General features: G+C 40.9%; 2 protein-coding genes across 3 annotated transcripts in view; one reads left to right on the top strand and one right to left on the bottom strand.

Annotated features, from left to right (window-relative positions):
- Positions 1-8,669: 8,669 nt before the first annotated feature.
- Positions 8,670-9,569, top strand: LOC129753844 (uncharacterized). The gene is made up of 2 exons (XM_055749692.1): positions 8,670-8,778; positions 8,920-9,569. The coding sequence occupies exons 1-2, from the start codon at positions 8,670-8,672 to the stop codon at positions 9,567-9,569; spliced, it is 759 nt and encodes a 252-aa protein (XP_055605667.1).
- A 1,439-nt stretch (positions 9,570-11,008) lies between these two features.
- LOC129756671 (GATA zinc finger domain-containing protein 10-like) overlaps positions 11,009-25,437 on the bottom strand; it is a 101,307-nt gene continuing 86,878 nt past the window's right edge. For both annotated transcript variants that reach the window (XM_055753600.1, XM_055753599.1), the window contains 3 exons: positions 20,610-20,755; positions 20,048-20,217; positions 11,009-12,684 (listed from right to left, as the gene is read on the bottom strand). In XM_055753600.1, the coding sequence (XP_055609575.1) occupies positions 12,535-12,684; positions 20,048-20,217; positions 20,610-20,755 (466 nt within the window). In that variant the 3' untranslated portion in view covers positions 11,009-12,534. The remainder of the gene's footprint in view (positions 12,685-20,047; positions 20,218-20,609; positions 20,756-25,437) is intronic.

Raw genomic sequence — 25,437 nt, 5'->3', positions numbered from 1 at the left:
TAAGTATCTTGGGGGTTTGGTTTGACTCCAAGTGTACCTGGAGAGCCCACATTGAGTATCTGAAAGGAAAATGCCAACAAAGAATAAATTTTCTCCGATCAATCACAGGCACCTGTTGGGGAGCCCACCCAGAAGATCTTTTAAAATTGTATCGAACAACCATTTCTTTCAGTGATGGAATATGGTAGCTTCTGTTTCCAGTCAGCTGCCAAATCTCACCTCATCAAACTCAGAGCGTATTCCAATACCGTTGTCTCCGCATCGCAATGGGCTCTATGCCCTCAACGCACAACATGAGTCTTGAAGTTTTGGCAGGAATACTCCCTTTGAAAGATCGATACAATCTACTATCACTTCGGTTCCTCATCAGGTGTGAGGTCATGAACCCATTGGTGATCGTTAATTTTGAAAGGTTACTTGAGCAAAATTTTCGAACAAGATTTATGTCTGTATACTATGTCCTCATGTCAATGCAGGTAAACCCTTCTTCGTACTCTCCAACTCGTGTTTTCAGCCCACACTACGATAATTCTTCTGTCCAGTTTGATTTGTCTATGCAGCAGGAAATTCGTGGAATCCCGGATTCGCATCGCCCACTTCTGATTCCAAGAATTTTCGAAGCTAAATATAGACACGTCGATGCTGACAAAATGTACTTTACCGATGGGTCTCTAATTGAGGAATCAACGGGATTCGGAGTGTTTTCAACGAAACAACTAGCGCCTCTTATAACCTCCAGTCTCCATGCTCTGTGTATATAGCAGAGTTAGCTGCTATTCACTGGGCCTTGGACAGCATCGCCTCACGGCCTGTTGGGCACTACTACATTGTAACGGATAGTCTAAGCTCAGTTGACGCAATACGATCAATACGACCGGGAAAGCACTCGCCGTTCTTCCTAGAGAAGATACGGGATACTTTGAGTGCTTTAACAAGACGTCGCTTTCCCATTACCTTTGTTTGGGTTCCCTCTCATTGCTCGATAGTGGGCAATGAGAAGGCAGACTCTCTGGCAAAGGTGGGGGGCGACGGAAGGCGACACGTATCCACGTGAAATCGTCTTCAACGAATTCTACTTCTTGGTACGAGGGAACTCTCTTGTCAACTGGCAGCGCAAATGGGACGAGGATGAGGATGGTCGGTGGCTCCACTCGATTATCCCAAAGGTAAGCCTTAAACCATGGTTCAATAGATTGAACTTGAGTCGGGATTTTATTCGTATATTTTCCCGTCTCATGTCCAATCATTGTTCCTTAGACGCGGTACTCTATCGTTTTGACATTGCTGGCAGCAATTTGTGTAGTTGCGGCCAAGGTTACCATGACATCGAGCATATTGTTTGGTCGTGTGAGGTCCATCTTGTCGCCAGAACGAATTTAATAGACTCCCTTAGGGCCCGAGGAAAACCACCTAATGTTCCAGTTAGAGATGTACTAGCTGTGCTAGATTTGGACTACATGTTCGAAATCTACCTTTTTCTAAAAGCTATCGATCTTCGTCTAATTTCTTTTTTATTTTCATATTTCCCTTTCTATCTTCCTTTCTCCTCTCACAAAGTGTTAAGTTAAGAAAACAATTGTAAACAACAAAATCGATTTTGGCTCCTTAAAGCCTAAAGGTATGAGCCGTTTCAAATAAAGAATTGTTAAAAAAAAAAAAAAAGGACTATACCGGGCAGAGGTGCCAGGTGTCCTGATTTATCAGGATTTGTCCTGATTTTCGAGAGACCGTCCTAATTTTCCAAAAACTCTCGAGTTGTCCTGATTTTTGAAAATTTATCCCCAAAATGTCCTGATTTGTCCTGATTTTCATAAAAACTCCTTAAATATGATAAAATTTGTAGTTAACCTATGAGAAAATCGAATAAAAAGGTTATAAAATAGTTAAACCCATTTAACACACTGAACCAAATTGGGCGATTAAATTTATAGGGTCGTTTTAATAAATCTTATTATTCACAGCCAAATTTTAGCTATAAAATTATCCTTTAAAAAATATAGGAAAATCCAATAAATTGTATCTGCCTCACTCAATTGGTGAAATGCAAAGGACAATCCATTAATTATTAAACTAAATTGGGCTATGAAATTTATAGGGTCAATCTAATAAATCTTATCATTCAGTGTGTGATAGAAGCAAACGATAAGTCCATTACGAAATATAGAAAAATCCAATGAATTTTAGATGCTCGTTGTACCTAATAAAACATATATGAAATTCGTATACATTTCATCATTCTGAAGTTAGAACACACGTTGGCGTGCCTGAGTCGTGATCCGTATCAATCTCTGTTAATTTGTTTGGGAAACATAAACCCAGAAAATATTGTTCGTGTTTTGTCCCAGTAGTAATTTTTCGCCGGAGGATTTTACCAGCTGAGTGGCAGCAAAGATAACTTAAATTTCATCGCTGTGATATAAGCAAACATTTACGAACGTAAGTTAGAAAAGTGGAATGGCTGAACTACTTGGTGTTTATATTTCAATATCTATTCTAACAGGTAAAACACGGGCCTTAAAAAAGGGACAGCAGCGGAGGAAAACAGATTCGAACTTTAGCGAGAATGCGCACGGTTCCATTCTTCGCCATGCACAGGTACCTAATTAATTTTTTAAAACATAATTCGTTTGAAACTTAATGCGGATTTTTTTTTCCAGGAAACATAAATCCACCCGAACAATAGCACCCAATCCGCTGAATCTGGATCTATGTACCAGCCAGGATCAACATGCATCAGGCATGAAACTGCGTCCCACCATTCATAACAAGTGTTTGAAGTGCAGTGCAGTGTAACTTTTTTAATATCTTGATTTGTTATAATAAATGTTTGAATCATATAATTTTGGTTAAATTTGTTTATTTGGATAAATAAGATGAGAAATAGAAATCAAATTACAGGCATATTTGATTTCAATGATGGAACCATTCATTACACTAGTTTAAATAATAAATCGTAATAATTTTCCTATCTATAAAATTCATTGAAAATTCTGATAAAATAAATCATTTGTCTTGTGATAAAAAGTATTGGATTTTCCTTTAGTGCGAAAACACTAGAATTCCCAATAAACCTTATAGCCGGATTTTGTTCAGTGCAGGTGGTAATTTTAGGGTCAGATGATATTCAATTGGTGTTTTTCGATATGAACTACCGGCCAGCCAACAAACTGCGTACTGTTGTTGCATAAATCAAGGCGTTTACAGCACCTGTATTGCGCCTTTATTTATGCAATTTTAGCAGAAATCCTCATTATTTGCATCAATCAAGAGGTGTCCTGAAAAATCCTGATTTTTAACTTCGCGTTGTCGTGATTTTGACCGAAACCACCTGGCACCCCTGATACCGGGGCCAGTTTACACCGAAACAAATTGCAAGACAGCATTCAAATTATTGAGATACATTCTGTTTCTTCCATCGTACAACAGAATCACGGGTTTACTAACTTTTTTACTAACAGCTGAGTTTTTGTGCATTCTTTTATTTGACTGCGATATACAATTGTAATGATAACACCACACAGTAAGAGCAAGTTCACTGGTGTTGGGAAAAAGTGGTAGAAATTTTATCACTTTTTGCACATTTTGAAAATTTTGCCAAGCAAAAACATTTTCAAGATCTGTGGCCTTCAAGTTTTTTAACAACACGTGTTGTAGTTTCGCATGCTGTGTGGCAAAAACAGTAATATTTCTATAACATACACCCAAAATAATAAGGAAATTATTTATACGGAATTTTTCACGTAAACTTCGATTTTGTTGCATCATATCGTTTTTACGTGAACCTTTAGTAACCACAGTGTATAAAGGACGCCTTGGTAGTAATTACTTTACTTCCACATAACTTACTCATGATTTTCACGTAAAATCTAAGAGGATGGCGTTTGGAGTTATTTTTCTCAAGCGTGCTAGTAAATTCTTATAAGAATTGAAGTCAGTCAGTCATCAGTTTACGGGTTATTTCGATGTTTCGCGCAATAAGAGAATTCATTCTGCTACGGAAAGTGATTCGGTTTGAGAAGTTCCGGAGCATCGAGAAGGAAAGTCATGTTTGGTAAACTCCGATTAGTGGCTCCTAGAAATCGTTGCATCCTGGTGAGTTCAATGCAAGTTATTTTTTTTATTGGTTTCGAATTCTTATTTTGTGAATGTTTTCAGACCAGTCAACCAGGATCTCTAAAGGAAGCAAACCAGAAAGGAAATAGAAGGCCATAAGCATGCAGAGTCCGCGAAATTCTCATCACAAAAAATTGTAGTGACAGTAAGTGTTGTGTTGAATAATAATGGTGGTAATAAAATTGATTAAATTTCACATTCGTTGTTATTTATGAAAAACAAAAAAAGAAAAAGCATCAAACAAATCGACCCAAATTTCATTTCGAAACTAAAATTAATTCATGACGCTTTGATCATCCCATTCCGTCGAACATACTGAAAATTCACGTAAATTGCAGCTGAGTCTATAGCATGCGAATTCTTATTGACGTGCGTTCACATGTTTTACTCGTAGAAGCTACGTGAAAATCAATTGGATAAAAAATATGTGTGTTTCACGTAACCACGACGTGCGGATTATTTTGGGTGTACGGCTGAAATAGAAACAGTGCTGTAAAAAAATATAACGCCCAAAGATCTTGAAAACATTTTTTCATGGTAAAATTTTCAAAACGTCAAAATTTCTAACACTTTTTTCCAACACCAGTGAACTTGCTCTTACCAACGGCAGATTTCGATCCAAAATCTAAACCAACCACGCATCATCTTCCGAACTTCAAAAAATGTACCCCACAAAGAGTACATCCTTTGTATTTTCGCTCTCCCCAAAGCATAGCAGGATCTTATTGGTGAAAGAAATTTCAATAAGTTTTGGGCCTGATAACCTGCTAACGTACACCTAGACAGGGTTCCAGATCATCCGAGAAACCGGTGAAACTCCGAGCAGATGAAGAACTTGCATAACCTGGAAAAAGTTCGATGGAAATAAAAGGGAGAAAAAATGCACATCAACAATAAAACACTTGAATTGCGCAGAAAGATGATACGAATTAGAATCTCGCATAAAACCGAAAATTTGCGCAAATTTCTCCCGCAGTGTTGAGCAAATGATAAGCATTTCCTACCATAATGCAAAACCAGAAGCTCTTAACACAAGCAATCGTTTAGCCTTGATAGAAGATAACGGAGATGATGACCAGAGTTTGATCTCCAATCACCGAAACTAACAGAAATCTTAGTGGAACAACAGCCAGAAAAACGATCCGTCTGAATCAGGAAACTCCGATTCCCTTCAATCTATTAAAGAACTACACTAGAAGCCGTGGGTCGGAACATTAGAGATAGACAAGATGTGTAAGCGTCAGATAACACTTTCATCAAGTAAATGTAGTTTTTAAATATCGCAGTGAGGGAAAATGATGAGTGATGGTTTTCCCCAAATAATGCAGCCTTCCCGACGACAGCGCCACAAGCCACCAGTATGCAGCCAGGAAGCTTCAACACGTCACAACCAGAGGTTATAAACCCACGGTAACCCACGCTGCTTGATCGGTAGCGACGCCCGACGAGTTGACGAAGATCGTGCCCGCAATAATGGGAGAGCAATGACCTACACTCGCGGTCCAAGGCCGGTCAAAGACGGCTTCCTGGTGCTGGCTCACTTCCAATAATACCACGACACTGTGAAGTATAAAGTGCATGACATCCAGCACACAAAATCCATCTAAGTGATAAAAACCAGAGAGCCATGAAGCGCCGAACTGCCATTTAGATCCCGCTGAGATACGGAACACTAATGCTTGACCCCTAAGTATTTGGCCAAAAGCAATCCTTTGGCGTGACAGAATTCAACCTAGTCCCTGAATCGTCCTTGGCTTGGTCACAATCGCCACGGATAGCCGTTACTATCCGGGTGATCATTGTTTGAAGGTTGTGGTCGATTTCAAACTACGAACCTTCGGGTCGACCAATCAAGCTTTCCAACTAGTTCCTCCGTCCTCGTTGTGATTGACCGGCAGAGTAGTTGGTCAGCAGCAGCAGCAGCAGAAGCTCTGTTATCTTCAAACCCGACAACCAAGATGTGACCCATAGAAGGTACCGTAAACATTTTGTTGAAGTGAGCATAGATGTGGCATTTAAAATAAATATTCGAGAAGTGCATATTTGGGGTTTTCCTGAGGACATAGTTCGAACTCCCTGCGATTTATTTTGGTTAAGCGAGCCGCCCTGAGGCCTAATAACTTACAGATGTAAAGATTCTTCGTGGATGATTCGAGGTGCTACAATTGGATTTTTTCGCTACGATGCATTTACAGCTAGATTGTCCAAGGAATCAAAACAACCAACAGTTCTGTTCATGCTGAATTCCAGCTGATTGAAGTGGCCGACAAAATAAACAATCTGATCTACAAAAATGTCAGGAAAACAGAATTGGTAATTACTTTACAAGTTCCTGTGTAACAAAGACATTGATGAAGTTCTGCTGCAAGAAACTTGGGTACTAAATGCCATACCACCTGTACCACCCCCACGGGAACGGAGTGCGGCATTAGACATAACCCAAGCAACCAGAATTCTCTTGAAAACGTGTAGGAGGCGTAGAATTAATTATGCAATCTTAGTAATCCGTGCCTAGTTGTAAAATAAGAAAATAAATTCATTCCACTGTCACACGTTAATTTAACCACACGTGTATTTCAATTGGTAATGGGCCCAGGTACCCAAACCGGAAGACAGTAATTTTCTTTGGTCACATCAAGATTGAAGCATGACCACTCGAAGCCGGCAATCGGTAAGGACACATCAAGTCCTAGGAGATGGTCCTCATCAGCAGTCTTCAAGAAAAGAAGCACCCGGCGGAAGCGGTACGATCGGAGCAGGAAGCGTTCGAGTCGGCAGGAAATCCGTTGCGTTGCCCCCCATTGAGAAGCTGCGTGGAAGGGACAATTACACATACGTTTAGGCACATACGTTTAGACCATTTGAATGAGAGCAGCTTGAAGAAATTGAAGCGAATGGCCAACGGTATGGAGTTCCAAACTGAAACGATCGTTGATTGTGAGTCGTGTCTCAAAGGGAAGCAGGCACGATTTTCGTTTCCGAGCAGCGAATCAAGGGCCACGGAGCTGTTGGAGTTGGTACACTCCGATCTCTGTAGGCCCATCTTGGTGTCATCGTTTGGAGGCAGTCGTTATTTTGCAACGTTTGTCGACGATGCGAGCAAGAAGGTCGTGGTCTTTTTTCTCGAACGCAAAAACCAGGCGCTTGAGGCTTTCCAGAAGTTCAATGCCAATGCTGAGCGACAAAGCGGCAAGAAGATGAAGATCCTGCGTACCGACAACGGGACGGAGTACGCAAACCGAGGCTTCCGAAAGGTTCTGGAGCGTGAGGGTATCCGGCATCAAACTACTTGTCCATACACGCCGCAGCGAAACGGCGTCGCGGAGAGAATGAACCGTACACTGGCACTGGTGGAGAAAGCACGGTGCATGCTGAACGATGCGAAGCTTGGTAAGGAGTACTGGGCAGAGGCAGTCGCGACGGCCGCTTATCTCCTCAACCGATGTCCGACGAGGTGTTTGGACAACAAGACGTCGGAAGAGGCGTGTTCTGGCAAGAAACCGAATCTTCGTCACTTGAAAGTGTTGGTTCAAGAGTGACGACCCACATCCCGAAAGCGAAGCGCAAGAAGTTTGATCCCAAGACAAAGAACGGCATTTTTGTTGGTTATTGTGAAGATACCAAAGGCTATCGTGTGTATGACCCCGAGCGCAACGAGTTCCAGATCAGCCGAGATGTTGTGATTTTGGCTGAGGACGAGGCGAACGCACGCGCAGCGTGTGATGCGAAACCCGTTGAATTCTTCGAACTGAATTTTGAGGGGATCTTCGAGTCAGGCGTTGGTTGTGCTGGTCCAGACGCACGACAACCGGGGGATGCCGTTATCCTTCCTGGCATCGATAATGCTGGAAATGAAGTTGCTGGTGGCGGTGCCGGATCTGCCGAAAATGCGCTCCCACCGCAAATTCAAAGACCAGCTAATGAGCAAGGGTTGAGAAGCAGCGGTCGGGAGCGCAGGTATCCAGGCAAGTATTCTGATTTCGTTAGCTTCTGGTCTTTTCTGGTAAAAGTGTTTCCCCTCAGTTGCCACCCGAGACGGCTGATGATGCAAAGCAGATGGACGATCCAACTACCTACGACGAGGTTCTGTGTCGGTTCGATTGAGAGCATTAGGTTCGAGCCATGGAAGAAGAGTTACAGTCGTTGAGCGAAAACGAGACGTGGGTGCTGACCGATCTGCCCGAAGGGCGGAAAGCTATACGGAACAAGTGGGTTTTCAAAACGAAGCGTGGACCCGATGGAGTTGTTCAGCGGTACAAGGCTCGCCTCGTAGTCTGGCTGTTCTTAGAGGCCAGGTCTGGATTACGATGAGGTGTATTCCCCCGTCGTGCGGTACGCGACGGTCCAATACCTCATGGCGCTGGCGGTGCTTTATGATCTGGACATCGATCAGATGGACGCCGTGACGGCGTTTCTACAGGGCGAGCTGAAGGACGAGAAAATATACATGGCGCAGCCGCAGGGTGTGGAGAACCGGAGTGGCAAGATTTGCCGGCTGAAGCAGGCACTGTACGGCTTGAAGCAGTAAAGCCGCGTTTGGAATGCTCAGCTGGATGATGTACTGCACAATCTACGTTGACGATTTCTTGATCTTCACCAAAGACCGGCAGTTGAAGCAGAAGCTGAAGGCGTACTTGTGTGAGCAGTTCAAGATGAAGGATCTCGGTGAGGCCAAGTTCTGTCTAGGTGTCCGAATTACAAGGGATCGAGGAGAGGGAAAGCTCTAGCTCGATCAACAAGCATACGTCGAGGAGATTATCCAGTCGAGGTGATTGGCAGTTGCGAAACCGGTGCTTATTCCAGCAGATCCGAGCGTGAGGTTGGGCAAGTCCATGGGTCCCAACGGTCCGGAAGAAGAAGCTGAAATGAAGAAGGTGCCATTTAAAGAAGCGGTGGGATGTCTGTCGTTCGCAGCCCAAGTAACTCGCCCGGACATTTCCTATGCGGTCAATGCAGTGAGTCAATTTTGTTCGAATACAGGACGACAGCACTGGGAAGCAGTCAAAAAAATCATCAGCTTCTTGAAGGGTACTACAACGAAGAAGCTGGAGTACAGCAAGCGTGGATCATCTGAGCTGGTCGGTTTTAGCGATGCCGATTGGGGAGGAGATCCGGACAACCGGATGTCGACGACTGGCTACGTGTTTACGATGCAGGGAGGAGCCATTTCGTGGAACGTCAAGAAGCAGCCGACTGTCGCCCTGTCATCTTGTGAGGCGGAGTACATGACTCTGTCTCGAACCATCCAAGAGGCCATGTGGTGGACGAACTTGCGGTCGCAGATTTTCGAGGAGGAACCAGTGCGACAACCAAGGAGCAATCAGCATCGCTGGAAACAGAGCGTACAACCCCCGAACGAAGCACGTGAGCATTCGTTACCACTTCGTGCACGAGAGTCTGAAGGAAGGAGCGATGAAGGTGAAGTACATCCCGACGACGGATCAACCGGCTTATGAGTTCACGAAGCCTTTAGCTGTCCAGATGCAGCAGCAATTTTGTGGACTTGTAGGCGTCACGGATTAGGGAGGAGTGTAGGAGGCGTAAAATTCATTATGTAATCTTAGTAATCCGTGCCTAGTTGTAAAATAAGAAAATAAATTCATTCCACTGTCACACGTCAAGATTCTCGTCGACAGTTCAGATTTCAGCGGCTAGGCTTCGCCGCCACGAGTTTCTGGGTCTGCCTCTTCTTCGATGACCTTCTGGATTCCAATCTAGCGCCTCTCTGCAAATCTCGTTTTCATCTCTTCGCAGCGTGTGCCCAATCCATCTCCACTTACGTTCCCGAATCTCGAAATTCGTTTTTAGGCGCTAGAAATCGAGATTCGGGAATTTAACCACACGTGTATTTCAATTAAACGGTTTCATAGAAGCTTAATCAGCTCCAATCTGAGTTCCCAGAGAATTTTAATCAGCCCAAAATTTAAGTTCTTAAACGAACTTGGAAGTTCGTTACGATGTTTGTAAAGAATGCTATACAGCCTTTAAGGGAATATCTATATATCATCCGCTAAAAATATCCAGTTGTCAGATTACTCTGACAACCTGATCGCACTGATATATGTAGAAAACAAATTTAAAAAATATCAGTTGTTTTCTTTGTTCTTGATTGTTGTTTTTTAAGAATTTTTCTCATTAAAACAAAAAAAAAATTTGGACAGATATTTGAAGAACAGTTCATTAGATAAAGCTTTGCGAAAGTTTGGATCCTTCTTGAAAAATGTCGCATAGAAAGCGCTTAGAAGTTCCGTATTCAGTATTGCTACCTTTCGAAAGGTGCTGGAAGTTCCAGAGTAACTTTTATAGGTACATAGAAAATCCTTTTTTCAGCCAATTGTGAACTTAAAAGTGTCATGTTTAAGAATTTTTTTTTTGTTTCGATTATAGTCGTTTTACCATCTTTATGGCATTTGCGACTTTATCAACGTTGCAGTTGGCGGATCGTTATTGAAAAACTATCCGGTACAACTGTGTTCAATGTTTACTCTTGGGCTCGAACTCGCGGACATCGGCTCAGGTGACAACAGACTTGCCAACTGAGCTATATCACAAGCCATGTTTAAGAAATACCGCGACTTTTGGTTGCTTGGGGTGGGAAGTCTTCTTAACATCGCCGACATTTTCCAGAAAAATAGAACATTTCCAGGAGAATAGAACGGGAAGTTGAAAGAAAGGTTGCAATCAGGGATCATCTAGTTGAGCAAAGTCCATACTCCAGATACGAAAGTGCTACAAACAAAAACAAACTTAGAAAATGCAATCAGTGTTAAAACCAAATGAAACTGCAATATATTTTTATTGAATTTGTATATTCTTAATTTCATAACATTTTCGAATAATTCAAATTGGTCAAGGTATTATCGGAGATTGTTTCAGTTAATTCAGAGTGAAGACCTTTTGATCAATTCGCATGACTTTTATTTCCATGATTGTTTTACATTTTCTTCTTCAAATATTTCTCTTCTCATATTTCCTGTTCCACTTTAACCATTCGCATATCGGGTTGTTACCTCCATCTTCTATCGAAATCTGTTTTTAAAACAATTTAACAGTATCTTCTAGATATGGTTTTTCTCATTTTCTCCCCCCTTATCCGTCGATGTCCTCTCAAATTTAACACGATCCAATGCGCCAAATTTACAACTATCCCTAGTTATTATTTTAAGTGTTCTTACTCAACTAAAAGATCTTTCAATTATTCCGACTTTACCCTTAATAGAACGTTTAATAAGTTTGAGAATTCGCGTCTTATCGGGGTTGGTTTTTTTTTCTTCATATATTTTCAAAACACATAAAGTTTATTGAGATTTTCGCTTTGGCTCACTGGTTGATTCTATATAATGACTAACATTTAAAACAATGATGATGATTATGCCTACACGTGACTAGAAATAAAACATATTTGGAAAATATTGATTTAGACAAGTTGTCCTAATGTAAAATGAAGATTAACGATTTTTTTTCAAAAATTTTGCCTACATTTTTCACTAAAGGGGAAGCGTGTTTTTTTTCTTAAACATTCAATTTCCTAATGCGATTGACTCTACTGAATGCGATACGCGCCGTAGGCTAAAGTACGATTTATATGTTTATTGAAATGGATACTTATTAAATTCGCGAACATCGAAATTTTGTTTTTTTTAAGAAGTTTTCGGAAAGGAAATTTAATTTATTCGTATTTTCTAACGTCTTGGTTTAAGGTCACGTCTGACTGACAATACGGCTCTGAGGGATGATTTTTTATTTTAGTGATTTATTTTCTTTGTTGCGTGGATTTTTAAAACATTGATTCATTTCCGGGGTTTGCTCTGTGTTTTTAAATCACATATTAGTACTCTGTTAGTGTGAAATGTGAAGAATTATTTTTATTTGTTTGAGCTTCCCCACAGGTGATGGAATAAGAATTCTTTATATCTTCTATTTTACAATTGGGAAATCTATCAGTCTTTGTAAACGGTATTCTCTTGGTATCGAAATTTATCCAAGTTTTCGGGATTTTGTATAAATAACAACGCTCACTTTCTCTCGGTTTTTAGTGATAATGATTTGAGGGTGGCTAGTTAACGACTAACGAATCAGTTTTTCTCGATCTAGAAAGTTTTATTTTCGGCTGAGACATAAGAACTTCCTCCGATAATAATTTTAAGTACTATATAGAGGGAAAGTGTGTTAAAACTGGTAAACTTGACATTTACCTGTTCCACTCAACTTAGGCCATGCTTATCAGGAAATAAATTTGAAAAGAAAGTTATATTAGTTTTATAACCTCAAATTTAAGCTTAATTTATCACCAGGAAAAATTTCTATACAAAAATAACAAACTTTGTAACTGATAACTGGAAACGAAAAAAAAACATGAATTAATACAGCCAAACGGAAATTTGAACAATCTATGTGCTAAATAGATGGAAGGTTGCAGGTTTACAGAGCAGTCCGCTCATCGTAGATTACCACGGCGTCCTGGTCGGCTAGCGGATGTGCGGCCAGATTCTGCGACCGGGACCGGGATAAGGCAATGATGGCTGCCTCGTCGTTTCGCATCCGGTTTCGTCGCTTTTTGCTGAAGTTGACCTGTGAAAAACAAGAAGACCTTTGTTATATAATCTACACAGTAAATTTTTGCCTCGATTTCCAGCAAAAAAAATGGCAGAAAATGTTCAGCAATCCAATTTTTTGCTGGAAACCAGCAATCGGTTTTCTGATTGCTGGATTTTTCAGCATTCGGTTGTGTTTTTGTCATTTTTGCTGAAAACCCAGCAATCGGTTTTCAAATTGCTGGACTTTCCAGCAACTGGTCTAGTTTGCTGGAAAATCAGCAATCGAGTTGTCAAATTGGAGTCTGTTTGTTTTCGTACGCTGAAAAAGGTGAGAATTTATTTCATGAACTTTGAATAGATTAATCAATTATTCTTATTTTCCTCTATAGTATAGCAACCATGGTCTGCAGACATCAAGTCAAGGGTGAGTTTTCATTGGATAGGTAGATATTTTATGAAAGATACTAATCAAAACTTTATTTCAGGTGGCACTTTGGCACAAAGCTTCCACCCCAGAGCAGAACCGGTGCTGGTATATTAGAAAAATGTATAATTTTGGAAATAAATACCACATAATTGAAAAAATGGAATAACTCTTATTTATTATAGGCACAGCCAGTATTCAATACTTAATTTCGAATTGAAACATAAATTTGATACCAAATACAGCCGAATGTTTTGAAATTGGAAATTGGATTGCGGATTTCCAGCATTTTGAATTGCTGGAATACAGCACTAATGTTTGCTGGTTTTTCCAGCAATTCAAATTGCTGGAAATTTTGCTGGAAAGTCAGCGGGACAAAAACCAGCAAAATTTTGCTGGTTTCCAGCAATAAAAACTTTGCTGTGTATGTAAAATTTGAATAATGTTTGAAAAAGGGTATAGGACACTTTGTAGGTTTTCATGTCTTTCTTTAATTTTATAGTTTTTTTATGAGTTTAATCCTCTTTGCAAACCACCCAGCCAGGTAACACTACAACACCAGACCCCTCCAAGCAGTCCGGTAAGTCACAAAACCAAAACCGTTAAATTAAATCTATCCCAATCAAATATGGATACACCGTCAAGCACACTAAATAGAATGCAGAACCAATCTTACAATACCACCTTGACTAACAGACCTGCTCAAAAAAAATCTCAAAATTTTGCCATACAATGGAACATTAGAGGCCTCACAAAAAGACTTCCTGATATTCAAATCTTCCTTTCAAATGCTTCACCAACTATTTTTGCTATCCAAGACATACTAACGAACTCCAAAATCCCACAAAACATCATAAAAGGATACAATCTACATACGGTATCCGACCAGTCATCACGCCAAGGCGCCGGTCTAGCCGTAAAAATCAACACTTCCTACAAATTTCTCAAAATCAACACCACTTTAAACGCAGTCTGTGTCAGAGTCCACACACCGATACCGAACCGTCGTGTCTCTCTACATTCCTCTACAACTGCCCTACCATCAGTTCACAAGTGAAATAGAGCATCTCTTATCAGAGCTTCCACCCCCTTTCATCATCATGGGTGACCAAAACGCCCACTCCACTAGCTGGGGCAGTTCCCACACCACCAATAAAGGCGCCTTTTTGGAAGACCTAGCCTTAAGCCGAAACTTGACTATATTAAACAACTTGCAACCAACCAGAATAGACCCTGCCTCCGGCAATCTGTCCGCTATCGACATCACACTGGTCTCAAGGGAGCTCGGACCAAAGTTTGGTTGGCAAACTTTTGACGACACTTTCTGCAGTGACCATTTCCCAATCTTGATTAAGCTCGAACACCCTACACCTAAATCCGCGACCAGACCTCGCTGGAAGTACGACGAAGCAGACTGGATAGGATACCAAATGGAAGTCGATAAATCACTAGCCCTTGAAACATCGTTATGCATTCCCTCCTTTACAAAAATACTTTTGGAAGCAGGAACTAAAAACATCCCGCGGACCAGCGGCGTCCCCGGCAAGACTGCAGTCCCTTGGTGAGGTCCAGAAGTCCGCTCCGCTATTAAAAAAAAGGCGGAAAGCACGACGATATCTGAAAAGAATTCCAAATGATGATCCTAGAAAACAACAGGCACTCTCAGATTTCAAGACAGCCCGTTCACAAGCCAGAGCCATAGTTCGCACCGCCAAAGCCAACAGCTGGCAGAAATTCACAAACACCTCAACCAATGTGCTCTGGTATAAAATAAAAATACTCAACGGCGAACACCGAAGCAATCGCTTCCATCTTCTTCTGAACCAGAAATACACAAACGACCCTTTGACCCTGGCCAACTCCTTCTGCTCCCATTTTGCATCCATATCATCTCCCTCAAATATCACTATGCTACCTTTGCCAACAAATCCATCCCTGAACGAAAGGATCTATAACACCAACTTCTCTTTCGTCGAACTTGAGGCAGCTTTGAGGAAAGTCAAGGGCCTCTCAGCCGGCCCAGACGATATTGGCTACCCCTTTTGACGTAGAATTACGTCTTACGGCAACACTATAGGGGTACAAATTGAAATTCGAAAACGAACTTCGCGTCACGAAAACTTTCCAACTCAAGGACATCCTTTCCGAATATCGTTTTGTATTGGCTGTGTGTTGGTACACCAATATCAATTAAGCGCAAATACGGATTGGTGCTTGGAAAGTTATAAATATAACTGCCAATCTGTGTCCTAGCTCCAGTCGTGTTCAAATTTTTAAGTAGTGCTGTTCGTGGCTGCTGTCCCGACTCTGGCCACCGCTCCCCCGGGCAAGGCCAAGCAATCGAAGCGTCTAGCAAAGCCATCTGTTAAAAAAAACTTCACAGAACCACATCAGCAACATGGCCCAAGTTCAGCAATTTTCCTCATTTACGGGGTCTGCCAGCTACTTAAAAAGGCCATCGCTATTGGATTTTTTAAATTTTCATTGCTCGGCAATGCCGTACCGGAAAACCTTCCGGGTTTCTGCGGAGGGTGGCCCAGGAAAACCTCCCGGGGCTCCGGCGTATTTTTTGGATGCATCAGTTGTTTTTCGTCCCATTTTGACCGTCTTTTGTGTATTTTTGTTTCCTGAAGGCCATTTTGTCATTTTGTTTAGGCATTGTCAAGAGTCGTCAAAATGAGCCGAAACCAAAAATGAAAATTATCACATCAGAACAGAGGAAATGAAAGCAACAAGAAAAAAACTGCGAAACAACCTTTCGTGTTCCACAAACTGAAAGGTTTTAAAAAGCCAGAGAATGCGGCGCGCGGGTTTCATTCGATCTGTTGGCATCCTCCCGTGTGGTCACTGCATTGCGCAGAAATATCTGCCCGTGGGACTTATTATCACAGCCAAAAAAAATCAATAGAAACTGGGAAACAAAACCATACATGAAAGTGCCCAACAAACGAATGAAGTTCGCGCGCCGCAGTGTCTGGCGCTTTATAACTTTCCAACTTGTGGAACATGATGGTCTTTTTGCTCGTTTGAGGGAATGAGGGAAACAAGAAAAACCTTAGCATCTGCTACCAAAAACCTCTGCAAACGAGCAAAAAATTCATCATGTTCCACAAGTTGGAAAGTTATAAAAAGTCAGCCACTGTAGCGCGCGTAGTCCATTCGTTTGTTGGGCACTTTCATGTATGGTCATAGTAAGCGGCGATTTTTGTTTAATGCGGACATGCAAGTCTCCGGTTCAGAGGGCGTGCGTTAAAGGAACTTTCGGATGGCTGACGGAGGCTTTGTTTTTACTCGAAATTAAGTTGAAGCTGGTTAGAGCGGTCCCTTTTCTTTTTCAGTCTTTTTTTCTGCTGTGATAATGTAGTCCTAAGAGCAGATAACGCTGCGCACTGCAGGGAGAATTCCAACAGAATGAATGAAACTCGCGCGCCGCATTCTTTGGCTTTTTAAAAACTTCCAGTTTGTGGAACACGATGGGTATTCTGGTTGTTTTGCAAGGTTTTTTTTTTGTTTCTTCCATTTTCCTCTATTCTACTATGTTAAGTTGAACTAGCGAGGGTATTTGATGCAGTTTGATTAATGGTCAGAATGAATGATACATGACATACATTCGTAATTCTACGATAACGGTCGTGTAAAAAACAACCTCTTCAACTTTTTTAAAAAATCTATCACTCACCGGCAAAACAACGCTTCTCCACATCTTCAATGAAATCTGGACGAATGGCACATTCCCCAACTGCTGGAAACTGGATCTAGTCATCCCTATAGTAAAGCCTAAACAAGATCCCCATCTCCTAGATAGCTACAGGCCCATAACTGTGCTGGCCTGCACTGGCAAGATAATGGAACGAATGGTAAACCGACGACTCCACGCCATCCTCGAAGGACAGTCTCTGCTAGATCATCGCCAATATGCCTTTCGTAGTGGTCGATTCACCGACGACTACTTTCAAGAACTAGAAATGCTTCTTCACCCTCCCAAAGGAACTACCATACAGAGTGTGCCTCTCTCGACTTGTCTAAAGCATTCCACCGTGTCGACAGAGTCGCTATCATAAATCAACTGAAAGAATGGGGAATAGTAGGAAGGATAATGCACTACATAACCGACTTTCTATCAGATCGCAGCAAGCAAGTCCTCGTAAAAGGGACACGCTCCGAAAAAATAACAGTCCACGGAGGGGTCCCTCAAGGATCAGTGATAGCCCCCACCCTATTCCTAATCGCAATCAACTCCATCTTCCTAAAAAATCCCGCCAAACATACAAGCACTGGTCTACGCAGACGACATATCTGCTCATATCAACATCAGCCTAAGAAAAGACTCCAAGAAGCCTTGACCGAAATAGCAAACTGGGCACCCACTGTGGGCTTCCAGTTCTCACCCAGTAAATCCTGCCTCCTACATATCGGTCCAAATCGAAGAAAACTTAAGAAATTGCCCGACCTCACCATCAACAATCAAATAATACCACTGACCCGCTCCACCCACCTACTTGGTATTTGGGTGGATGATCGATTAAACTTCAATCTTCATCTGAACCAGATTCGAAATAATGCCAAAGCTAAGTTATCCATCCTTCAAGTCCTGGCCAACAGAACCAGCTACGCCCACAGTGATTCCCTCTTTCGCTTCCTCCACGGTTGGTTTTTTCCTTCAATCCTACACGGGCTAGGCCTACTCAGCCGAGCTAGTTCAGAAGTCATCAACAAATTGGAACCTCTGTACAATAGCTGCGTACGAATCATTGGCTCCGCTTTCTGCACCAGCCCAATAAGTTCACTGATGGCTGAGAGCGGTCAAACCCCATTCAGGTACACAATCGCTAAACTTCTATCATCAAAAGCCATGCGTTGGCCCACCGATCTGCCCCAGACCAGAACTTCGTATCAGTTTTTGGAACGACAAAGCTCCCATTGTTGATTTGAGCCTGATGCGAATTATTAAAAAATGATCCCCCATCAATCATCCAAGCCCACTTTAGACAGCTTCTTCTTCTTCTTCTTCTTACATCAACATGGCCAAAACATGTAGGCATCCTGGAAAATGGAAGACTTGCGTCTTACATTTTTCTTTTCAGCGTATTATCTGTTACATATTATCATGCATTGCAGATTCTACTACGGCCAGGCCAACCATGTGATTTTTTTTTTGTTTCGATTATAGTCGTTTTACCATCTTTATGGCATTCGCGACTTTATCAACGTTACAGTTGGCGGATCGTTATTGAAAAACTTATCCGGTACAACTGTGTTCGATGTTTACTCTTGGGCTCGAACTCGCGGACATCGGCTCAGGAGACAACAGACTTGCCAACTGAGCTATATCACAAGCCCTAAACCATGTGATGAAAACCGCGAAAGATACAGGAACAAGGGAGGAATGAAGCGTGGAGATCCCTACCAAACGCTTCATATGATATTGTGCTAAAATTTAACACTATTGTATGTTTGGTAATTGGGATAAATCTGGGACGAATAAGGGTTAAAAGAGTAATTTTAAAAAGAAACGATCTCACCGAACTCCAAAAGTTCCTGCTGGTGCTATCTCCCTATTTTTCCTGGTTCCGATCATCTTCAAATTGGTTGCATTCACATGTTCTCACCATCACTGTTCCCTCAGTTTCAACCGCCTAAGATCAACTGCCAATTGATTGTTCGCTTTTACCTTAGACTCTGTTCTCAAAAAACAAATACGAGCCGATAGTAAATGTTGCTCAGACCTCCAGTTTGTTTTTTTCGTTCTTCTACTCGGAGAAATCTACATGAGCATTTAACGAAAACAAAAATGTTAACGGAAATACCCTAATCGATTGATGCACAATCACAAGATCATCAAAATCCCTCCAACCGAAACTTAACTTATTTGATTTCAATTATGAAAATCACGACGACCGGAAATAGAATTCCTTTTTTTATAACCACCGATTGATTTTCTTCACGCACGATTCGCCAAGCACAACAGACACCAAAATTAGAAATAAAAAGCATCTATTTCAATTATTTGAATGCATTTCTACCACTTGTAATAAGTATCTTTCTAAACAGAAATCTCCAAAACACCTAAAATTCATCAAAATTGATATTCGCGAAAATATAAATGAGAAAACGCGACGTTGAAAAAAACGCGACCGTTCTCGAGCACGGCTTGCTGCGATCCTCAAGCCCACTTTAGACAGCTTGTGGAACATAAATTTGGCCACCTCCCTCACGCATACACAGATGGTTCCAAAACCAACAACGGCCGCGTCGGGAGAGGCGTATTCAATGGTAGCAACAATCTAAGCCTACCTATCCCATTGCAATGTTCTGTCTTCAGCTCCGAGGCGTTTGCAATACTAAAAGCAGCTGAAACATACGATCCAACAACTGTCATCTTCAGCTATTCGGCCAGTGTGCTCTCCGCCTTGTCACACGGCAACATTAAACACCCTTGGCTACCAACTATCACCAAAATAGCTCTCCAAAAGCAAATCACCCTTTCCGGGGACCGGGTCATGCCGGAATCCCCGGAAACGAAGCCGCAGGTTCTCAACTTCATAAGAGGCTCTCTTCAAGAATCCTGGGACATCGAATGGAACTCAAATCTCCATCTCACCCGCCTCCGTATCGGCCACACTCGCCTCACACACGAACATCTTATGACTAAAACCCACCCTCCAATCTGCCCATGCTGCGACACAGAAATTACCATCAAACACATCTTGGTTACATGTCCTCAAAACCATCCTATCAGACAGACCTGCCGTCTTGCAACAAGCCTAAAGGAAATACTAAGTAACTGCCCGGAAGAAGAGACCAAGGTTCTGGCTTTCCTTCGGAAAGCCAAACTTCTGCATAAAGTCTGAGCCAAAAACCACTCCAATGACCCTAATGGGTTAATCACCATTTTCATCGAGGAAGAATGACCTAAATGGGTTAAACTCCTATCAAAAACAAAAAAAAAATGTTTACACTATTTATTACTCACCTTTGCATACAGCTCGTCCAAATCGTCAGCATTCGAGAGAGGCCTCTGTTTGTTCTTACCCCAGGAGGGTAGCGATCGGGTCCGATAGGACGTATTTCCGCTATCGTCGTCGTCATCATCCTCGAATCCTCCACTGCCCCGCCCTCGACTGGAGCCACTATCATGTATCACTGTTTCGAAGAAAAGAAGAAAACAAAAATTAGAAAATGGATCAGGATTAAAACAAAGAGTTTTAGACGGAGGGCACTTCAATATTCAGTTATGGGTCTACAATTTGTTTTTAATAAGGTAAATTGAAAAAAAAAATTTTTTTCAAATTATTCCTAGATACCTTTAAACATCGCTTAACATCGGAACACTATTTTAATGGTACGAAAAGAATGATTTTCAATGTCCCCACCATTGAAAAACCACACTGAGGTCATCCCAGATGTGGTTGTTCTGTTATTTTTTTTTTTCGCAAACCCAAATATCGTAGAACCATCGTCCATATCTCTCCACTTAACATATTATTCATGATCAGCCCATATGTACGTATAGGGATGCACTTGTTCCGACTTACCTCCACTAGAGGCGTACAGTGGATTAATTGCCCACATGGATTTGTGATGCACCAGTTTGGTTTGTTGTTGCTGCTGCTGCTGTTGATTATGTTGTTGCTGTTGTTGCTGCTGATGGTGGTAGTGATGCTGTTGGATTTGATGTTCTCTGTGAATTTATAATGGCATTCATTACTGTTAATTGTAAATGGAAAATAGCAAATGGTCCCCCTATAAATTGGTAGATTGGGTCGAGGGGGACACGTTCTGGATTCGGCACGAAATCTACTGACCACACATTACTCTGCTGAAAGGGACGTTAGGCGTTTGGTAGTGATTTATTGAGTAGGTCATTCACGAAATGGAATTTTCAAAACACTCAATCGAAATGCAATTTAGGTTCTCTGCTCTAACTGGTTGCTTCGAAATTGGCTTAAAACTGGATTTTTCCTAGTTTCTATTTCGTTGAATATTTCGCAGATCAAATTTGAAGCGTAAGTGCCGGATCGAAGATCGATCAAATGAGTTTTACTGTGGTGTAGAGGCCCTCCAGAGCTCCAGAACTGGTATCATATCCTGCCTATGAGGCACTACGGTGAATGTAGAATGGAGGGGTCTTTCTTTTGAATATGAATTCAAGTCAGTGCTGTTATGATTGCTGATGGTAATATCAACATTATGTGCAAATATTGGAACAATCTGTGCTAAAATCGGTACAGGAGGGCTACAACACCCTCCATCAACATGTTGACCCACAGCATAAAATTAAATAAAATCAGTATTTTTCGATTGGTACGATTCCAACCAACAGTAGAAGCATCCCAAAGCCGTGTCTTGTTTCCTTTGGACAATTTGTGGTTGGTTTTGGATATCAAAGCGGACGAAACAAAAAAAAGGTATTCAACTGCATTGGGGTAAGTATATACCTGATCACTCTATTCCTCCAAGTACCTCCTAAACACATGAACAGTAAGGAAAGGGTTGTCAGTTATCATGGTTAAAAAGAGGGTTAAACCATAAAAAATTATCGATTGTGAAAGTTTGCAAAAGCGAAACAGATGGTGGTCTTACTATTTTGCGAAATTTTTCAATATTTTTATTTCGTAAAAATGTTTTTAAATTTTAGGACTTCCTAAATGCTTTCAAGGATCTTGTTTGTAAGGTTAGGTTTAATTCTAGAGTAGGTTTTGGCTTGATTCGGTTTTAGTGAGAAGAGGTCTTAAAGTGTCCGCCACAGTTTATACAATTTTCTTCAGTTTTCAGCCTCGGAAAGTAGATTTTCGTGTGCTTTTTACATCAAGATATATACGTACTTCAGAGTGGCAATGGATGTATGGGAAATATTTTGTTATAGAATTTCGAAAACCGACCATGTTCATTTTGTAGATTGACCCAAAAAACTAACCTGCGTGCAAAATTTCGGCTCAATTGGACTTGATTTAGGGATGCCAAAGTTTAGGTCCCTATTCCCCGTCAAAATTATCGACCCTTGTGATTAAAAACTCAATGTAATGGATAAATAAAAATGGTAAATATTTGAATAATCTTGAAGTAAACTGGTTTTGATTGTGGGATTTTAATTTGAGCATTTTGGTTTTAGCTTTTAGTGAGTTGAACAACGGAGAGAAGCTTTCTGTTGCTAATATTGAGGTCCAAAAAATTCAAACAAATATTTTTCGTACCGAAAAATATACAAAAAAATGTATTGGGCGCCCTTCCCTCTTCCTATTTTCGAATGGAAGAAGGGAGATCTTTCAAACAATCATAGCAACTTTTTCCGTATCCAAATATCCTTTTTAAACAATTTGGCTTCATTCGATAGTTCTTGTTTTGTGCAAAAATGTATAAGAAAGCCCCCTCCCACCTTTCTAACTAATTATCAACCCACAGAAAGATGGGAGGAGTCTTTAACTATCCTTGAAATATTTATCCTACTCTAATACCACATGCCAAATTTGGTTCCAATTGTTTCATCGAATCTCGAGTTATTTCAACATGTGTCTTATGTTTCGGAGACCCCCCCCCCCTCCTCCCCCTCCCTTCCAGTGAAAGGAAGGAATCTCAAAACCTTCCTAGGATCCTTCCACGGCTTCCAAAGCCCCCACCTGCCATGTTCCACGCAAATCGGAGCAATAGTTCCCGAATCTGTAGGGAACAATGAGAAAGATAATTGTTGATTGATCTGGATTTTTGAGGTTTCAATCTAAGCTTGACTCTTGACTAATTCAACAAAATTTTACTACTCTTGAATTGTTCAACAAAATTTTATTAGTTAGTTATCCGAAATTTTACTAATAAATAGGATACCTGTTCGGGGGGGAGGGGCTTACTTCAACCTTCAAATCCCCTCCTCCCTTCTCCGTTCTAACGGAACCCAAAATTCAGCCTTTATTCCAATCATGAGTTCTCAATAATTCTACGCTATTGGCATGAACAAAATTCCTCGGAAAGAAACCACATAACATAGATAAGTCTTATTTTGTTTTACATAAAAATTTCATATTTCATAAAAAATCATGTTCGGACTTCAAGAACATGAATTTTTCAGAAATATTTGAATACTGTTGGGTATTGAGGGTAAAACAGCCATAAGTCCATTTTACAATGCGTGTGGTGGCTCAAAAAACCTTCATTCGATTCCTCGAAAAAATTCACACCAGATAGTACTCATTTGTTCCAAAATTTTCCTTTGCGAACAAGCTTTTTTTATGAATTAATCGACAAATGTTGGATTGAGGGTAAAACTGCCATAACTCCAGTTTACGATGCGTGTGGTGGCTGAAATGGTCTTCGTTTGGTTTCTCGAAAAAAAAAAAAAACACACAAACTAGTCTCATTTGATTCAAAAAATTTATTGAAAAATGTAGGAGAAAAGTGGGTAAAATTAGTCATTGCTCCATTTTCCAAAGTGTGCGGTGGCTCAAAAATCACATAACATGGTCCCATTTGGTTTAAAATTTTTAAGTCCGAACATGCTTTTCTGCAATATGTAAAGAAATTAGGGGAATTAATGTTAAAACAGCCATAACTTCAATTTCCAATGCGTGCGGTGGCTTCATTCGATTTTGTCGAAAAAAAAAAATCACACAAGATAGTTCTCAATTGATTCAAAATTTTCAAGTCCGAACATGCTTTTTTTCTGAATTGATTGAAAAATGTAGAGGAATTAAGGGTATAAACAGCCAGCCATATCTAAAGCATGGCTCTTCTTAAATCTGGATGCACTGTTTATTATACCATAGCGCTCCTAGTTGTCGGATCTGGAATGTTTTGACAGTACTTTGTTTGGAAATGTTTCCTCTATCAGTGCTGGAAATTTCATTACGATTCGTTTTGTTCTAAAAAAGTTACACGTGATGGAAGCAGCGAGACGAAAATTAATTTTGGACACCCACGTCAAAAACCCGACGTGGTCGGGTTCAAAAATCACGAAATCGTTAAAAATGGACGCGTTATAGTGGACCTAAGGATCGGAAACTGCATTTGAAGTTGTTGAGAATGATCAAGGTAAACCCAGGGAAGTCGGGCTGTGACATCGCCAAGAAGTTCAATGCCGACCGGTGCACCGTCAGTAAGCCAGTAAGCAATCAAACCGGACATTGAAGAAGAATATAGAAACTAAAGAACGAGCCCGGAAGTTATACAACAGATTCTAACGAAGTACGATGGATGACGAAACGTACGTGAAGATGGATTTGGGCGGCTTCCTGGCCAAAAATTTTACAAAGCCACTGGTCGGGGTGATGTCCCCGCCAAATTCAAATTCGTTTTGCCAGAATGTGTTTGATCTGGCAAGGTATGTGTAGCTGCGGACGAAAAACTCCAATTTTTTTGAAAAACAAGACCATGGACTCCAAAATGTACAAGGAGGAGAGCTTTAAAAACGTTTTTTTCCGTACATTAGATCTCACAAAGGACCAGTAAAGTTTTCGTCAGATTTGGAAAGCTGCCACTACAGCAAAGAATTACTACAGTGGTATCGGGCCAACGGGTGGATTTTGTCGAAAAGGACATCAACCCACGTGCGGTGCGGTGGCTTGAACAGCCTTCATTCGATTCCTTAAGATAAGTCTCATTTGTTTCAAATTGTTCAAGTCTGTACCTACATGCATTTCTGAACTGTATGAAAAATGGAGAGGAACTGATGGTTAAATAGCCATATCTTCATTTTCCGATGCGTGCGGTGGCTCAAACAGCCATCATTTGATTAATCGGAAAAAATCACACAATATAGGTCTATTTTTGTTCAATTTTTTTTTTGTCCAAATCAGTGTTTTTCTGGGTTGTTTACAAAATATAGGGAAATCAAGGGTTAAAAAGGCACTATATCTCCGTTCGTAAGCTCCACCTTCGCCAGCTTTAATCCAACTTTTTCAACATTTTTTCACGTGGATTGCTTAAAGCATCCCGTGTCCACTTTCTTTCGTGAACAGTCCTTACATAGTTATCTAGAATGCAACTATTTCTTATACCCCGTCAGTCAGCCACACTGAGAGGGCTCATGTTATCTCAACTTTTTTAGAATACATTTAATTTGATTTGAATCGTGCATTCCTTGTAGGATTGAAAAAAAAACATACAATTCCATGTGTCCAAAAATGATTAATTTTGAGTTACTAATGTCAAACAAATCGATATATTCGAAAATGAATTTGGGCTTGTGATTTAGCTTCAGTTTGGAAGTCAGTTGCTTCTTGCGCCGATGTGAGTTCAAGCCCAAGAAATTTTTTTCGGTAAAATCTTACAGATTTAGGAATTTGATTTCAATCCTTTTTTGTCAGATACAACAACCACAGCGAAAACAGCGCAGCACGAAAACTTCAAAGCGTGTTTGTTAGAAACAACCTTATA

The sequence above is a fragment of the Uranotaenia lowii genome, chromosome 3, assembly GCF_029784155.1.
Source record: "Uranotaenia lowii strain MFRU-FL chromosome 3, ASM2978415v1, whole genome shotgun sequence".
Classification (NCBI taxonomy): Eukaryota; Metazoa; Arthropoda; class Insecta; order Diptera; family Culicidae; genus Uranotaenia; species Uranotaenia lowii.
Note: the sequence above shows the minus strand (reverse complement) of the source record. Positions and strands in the feature narration are given on the sequence as shown.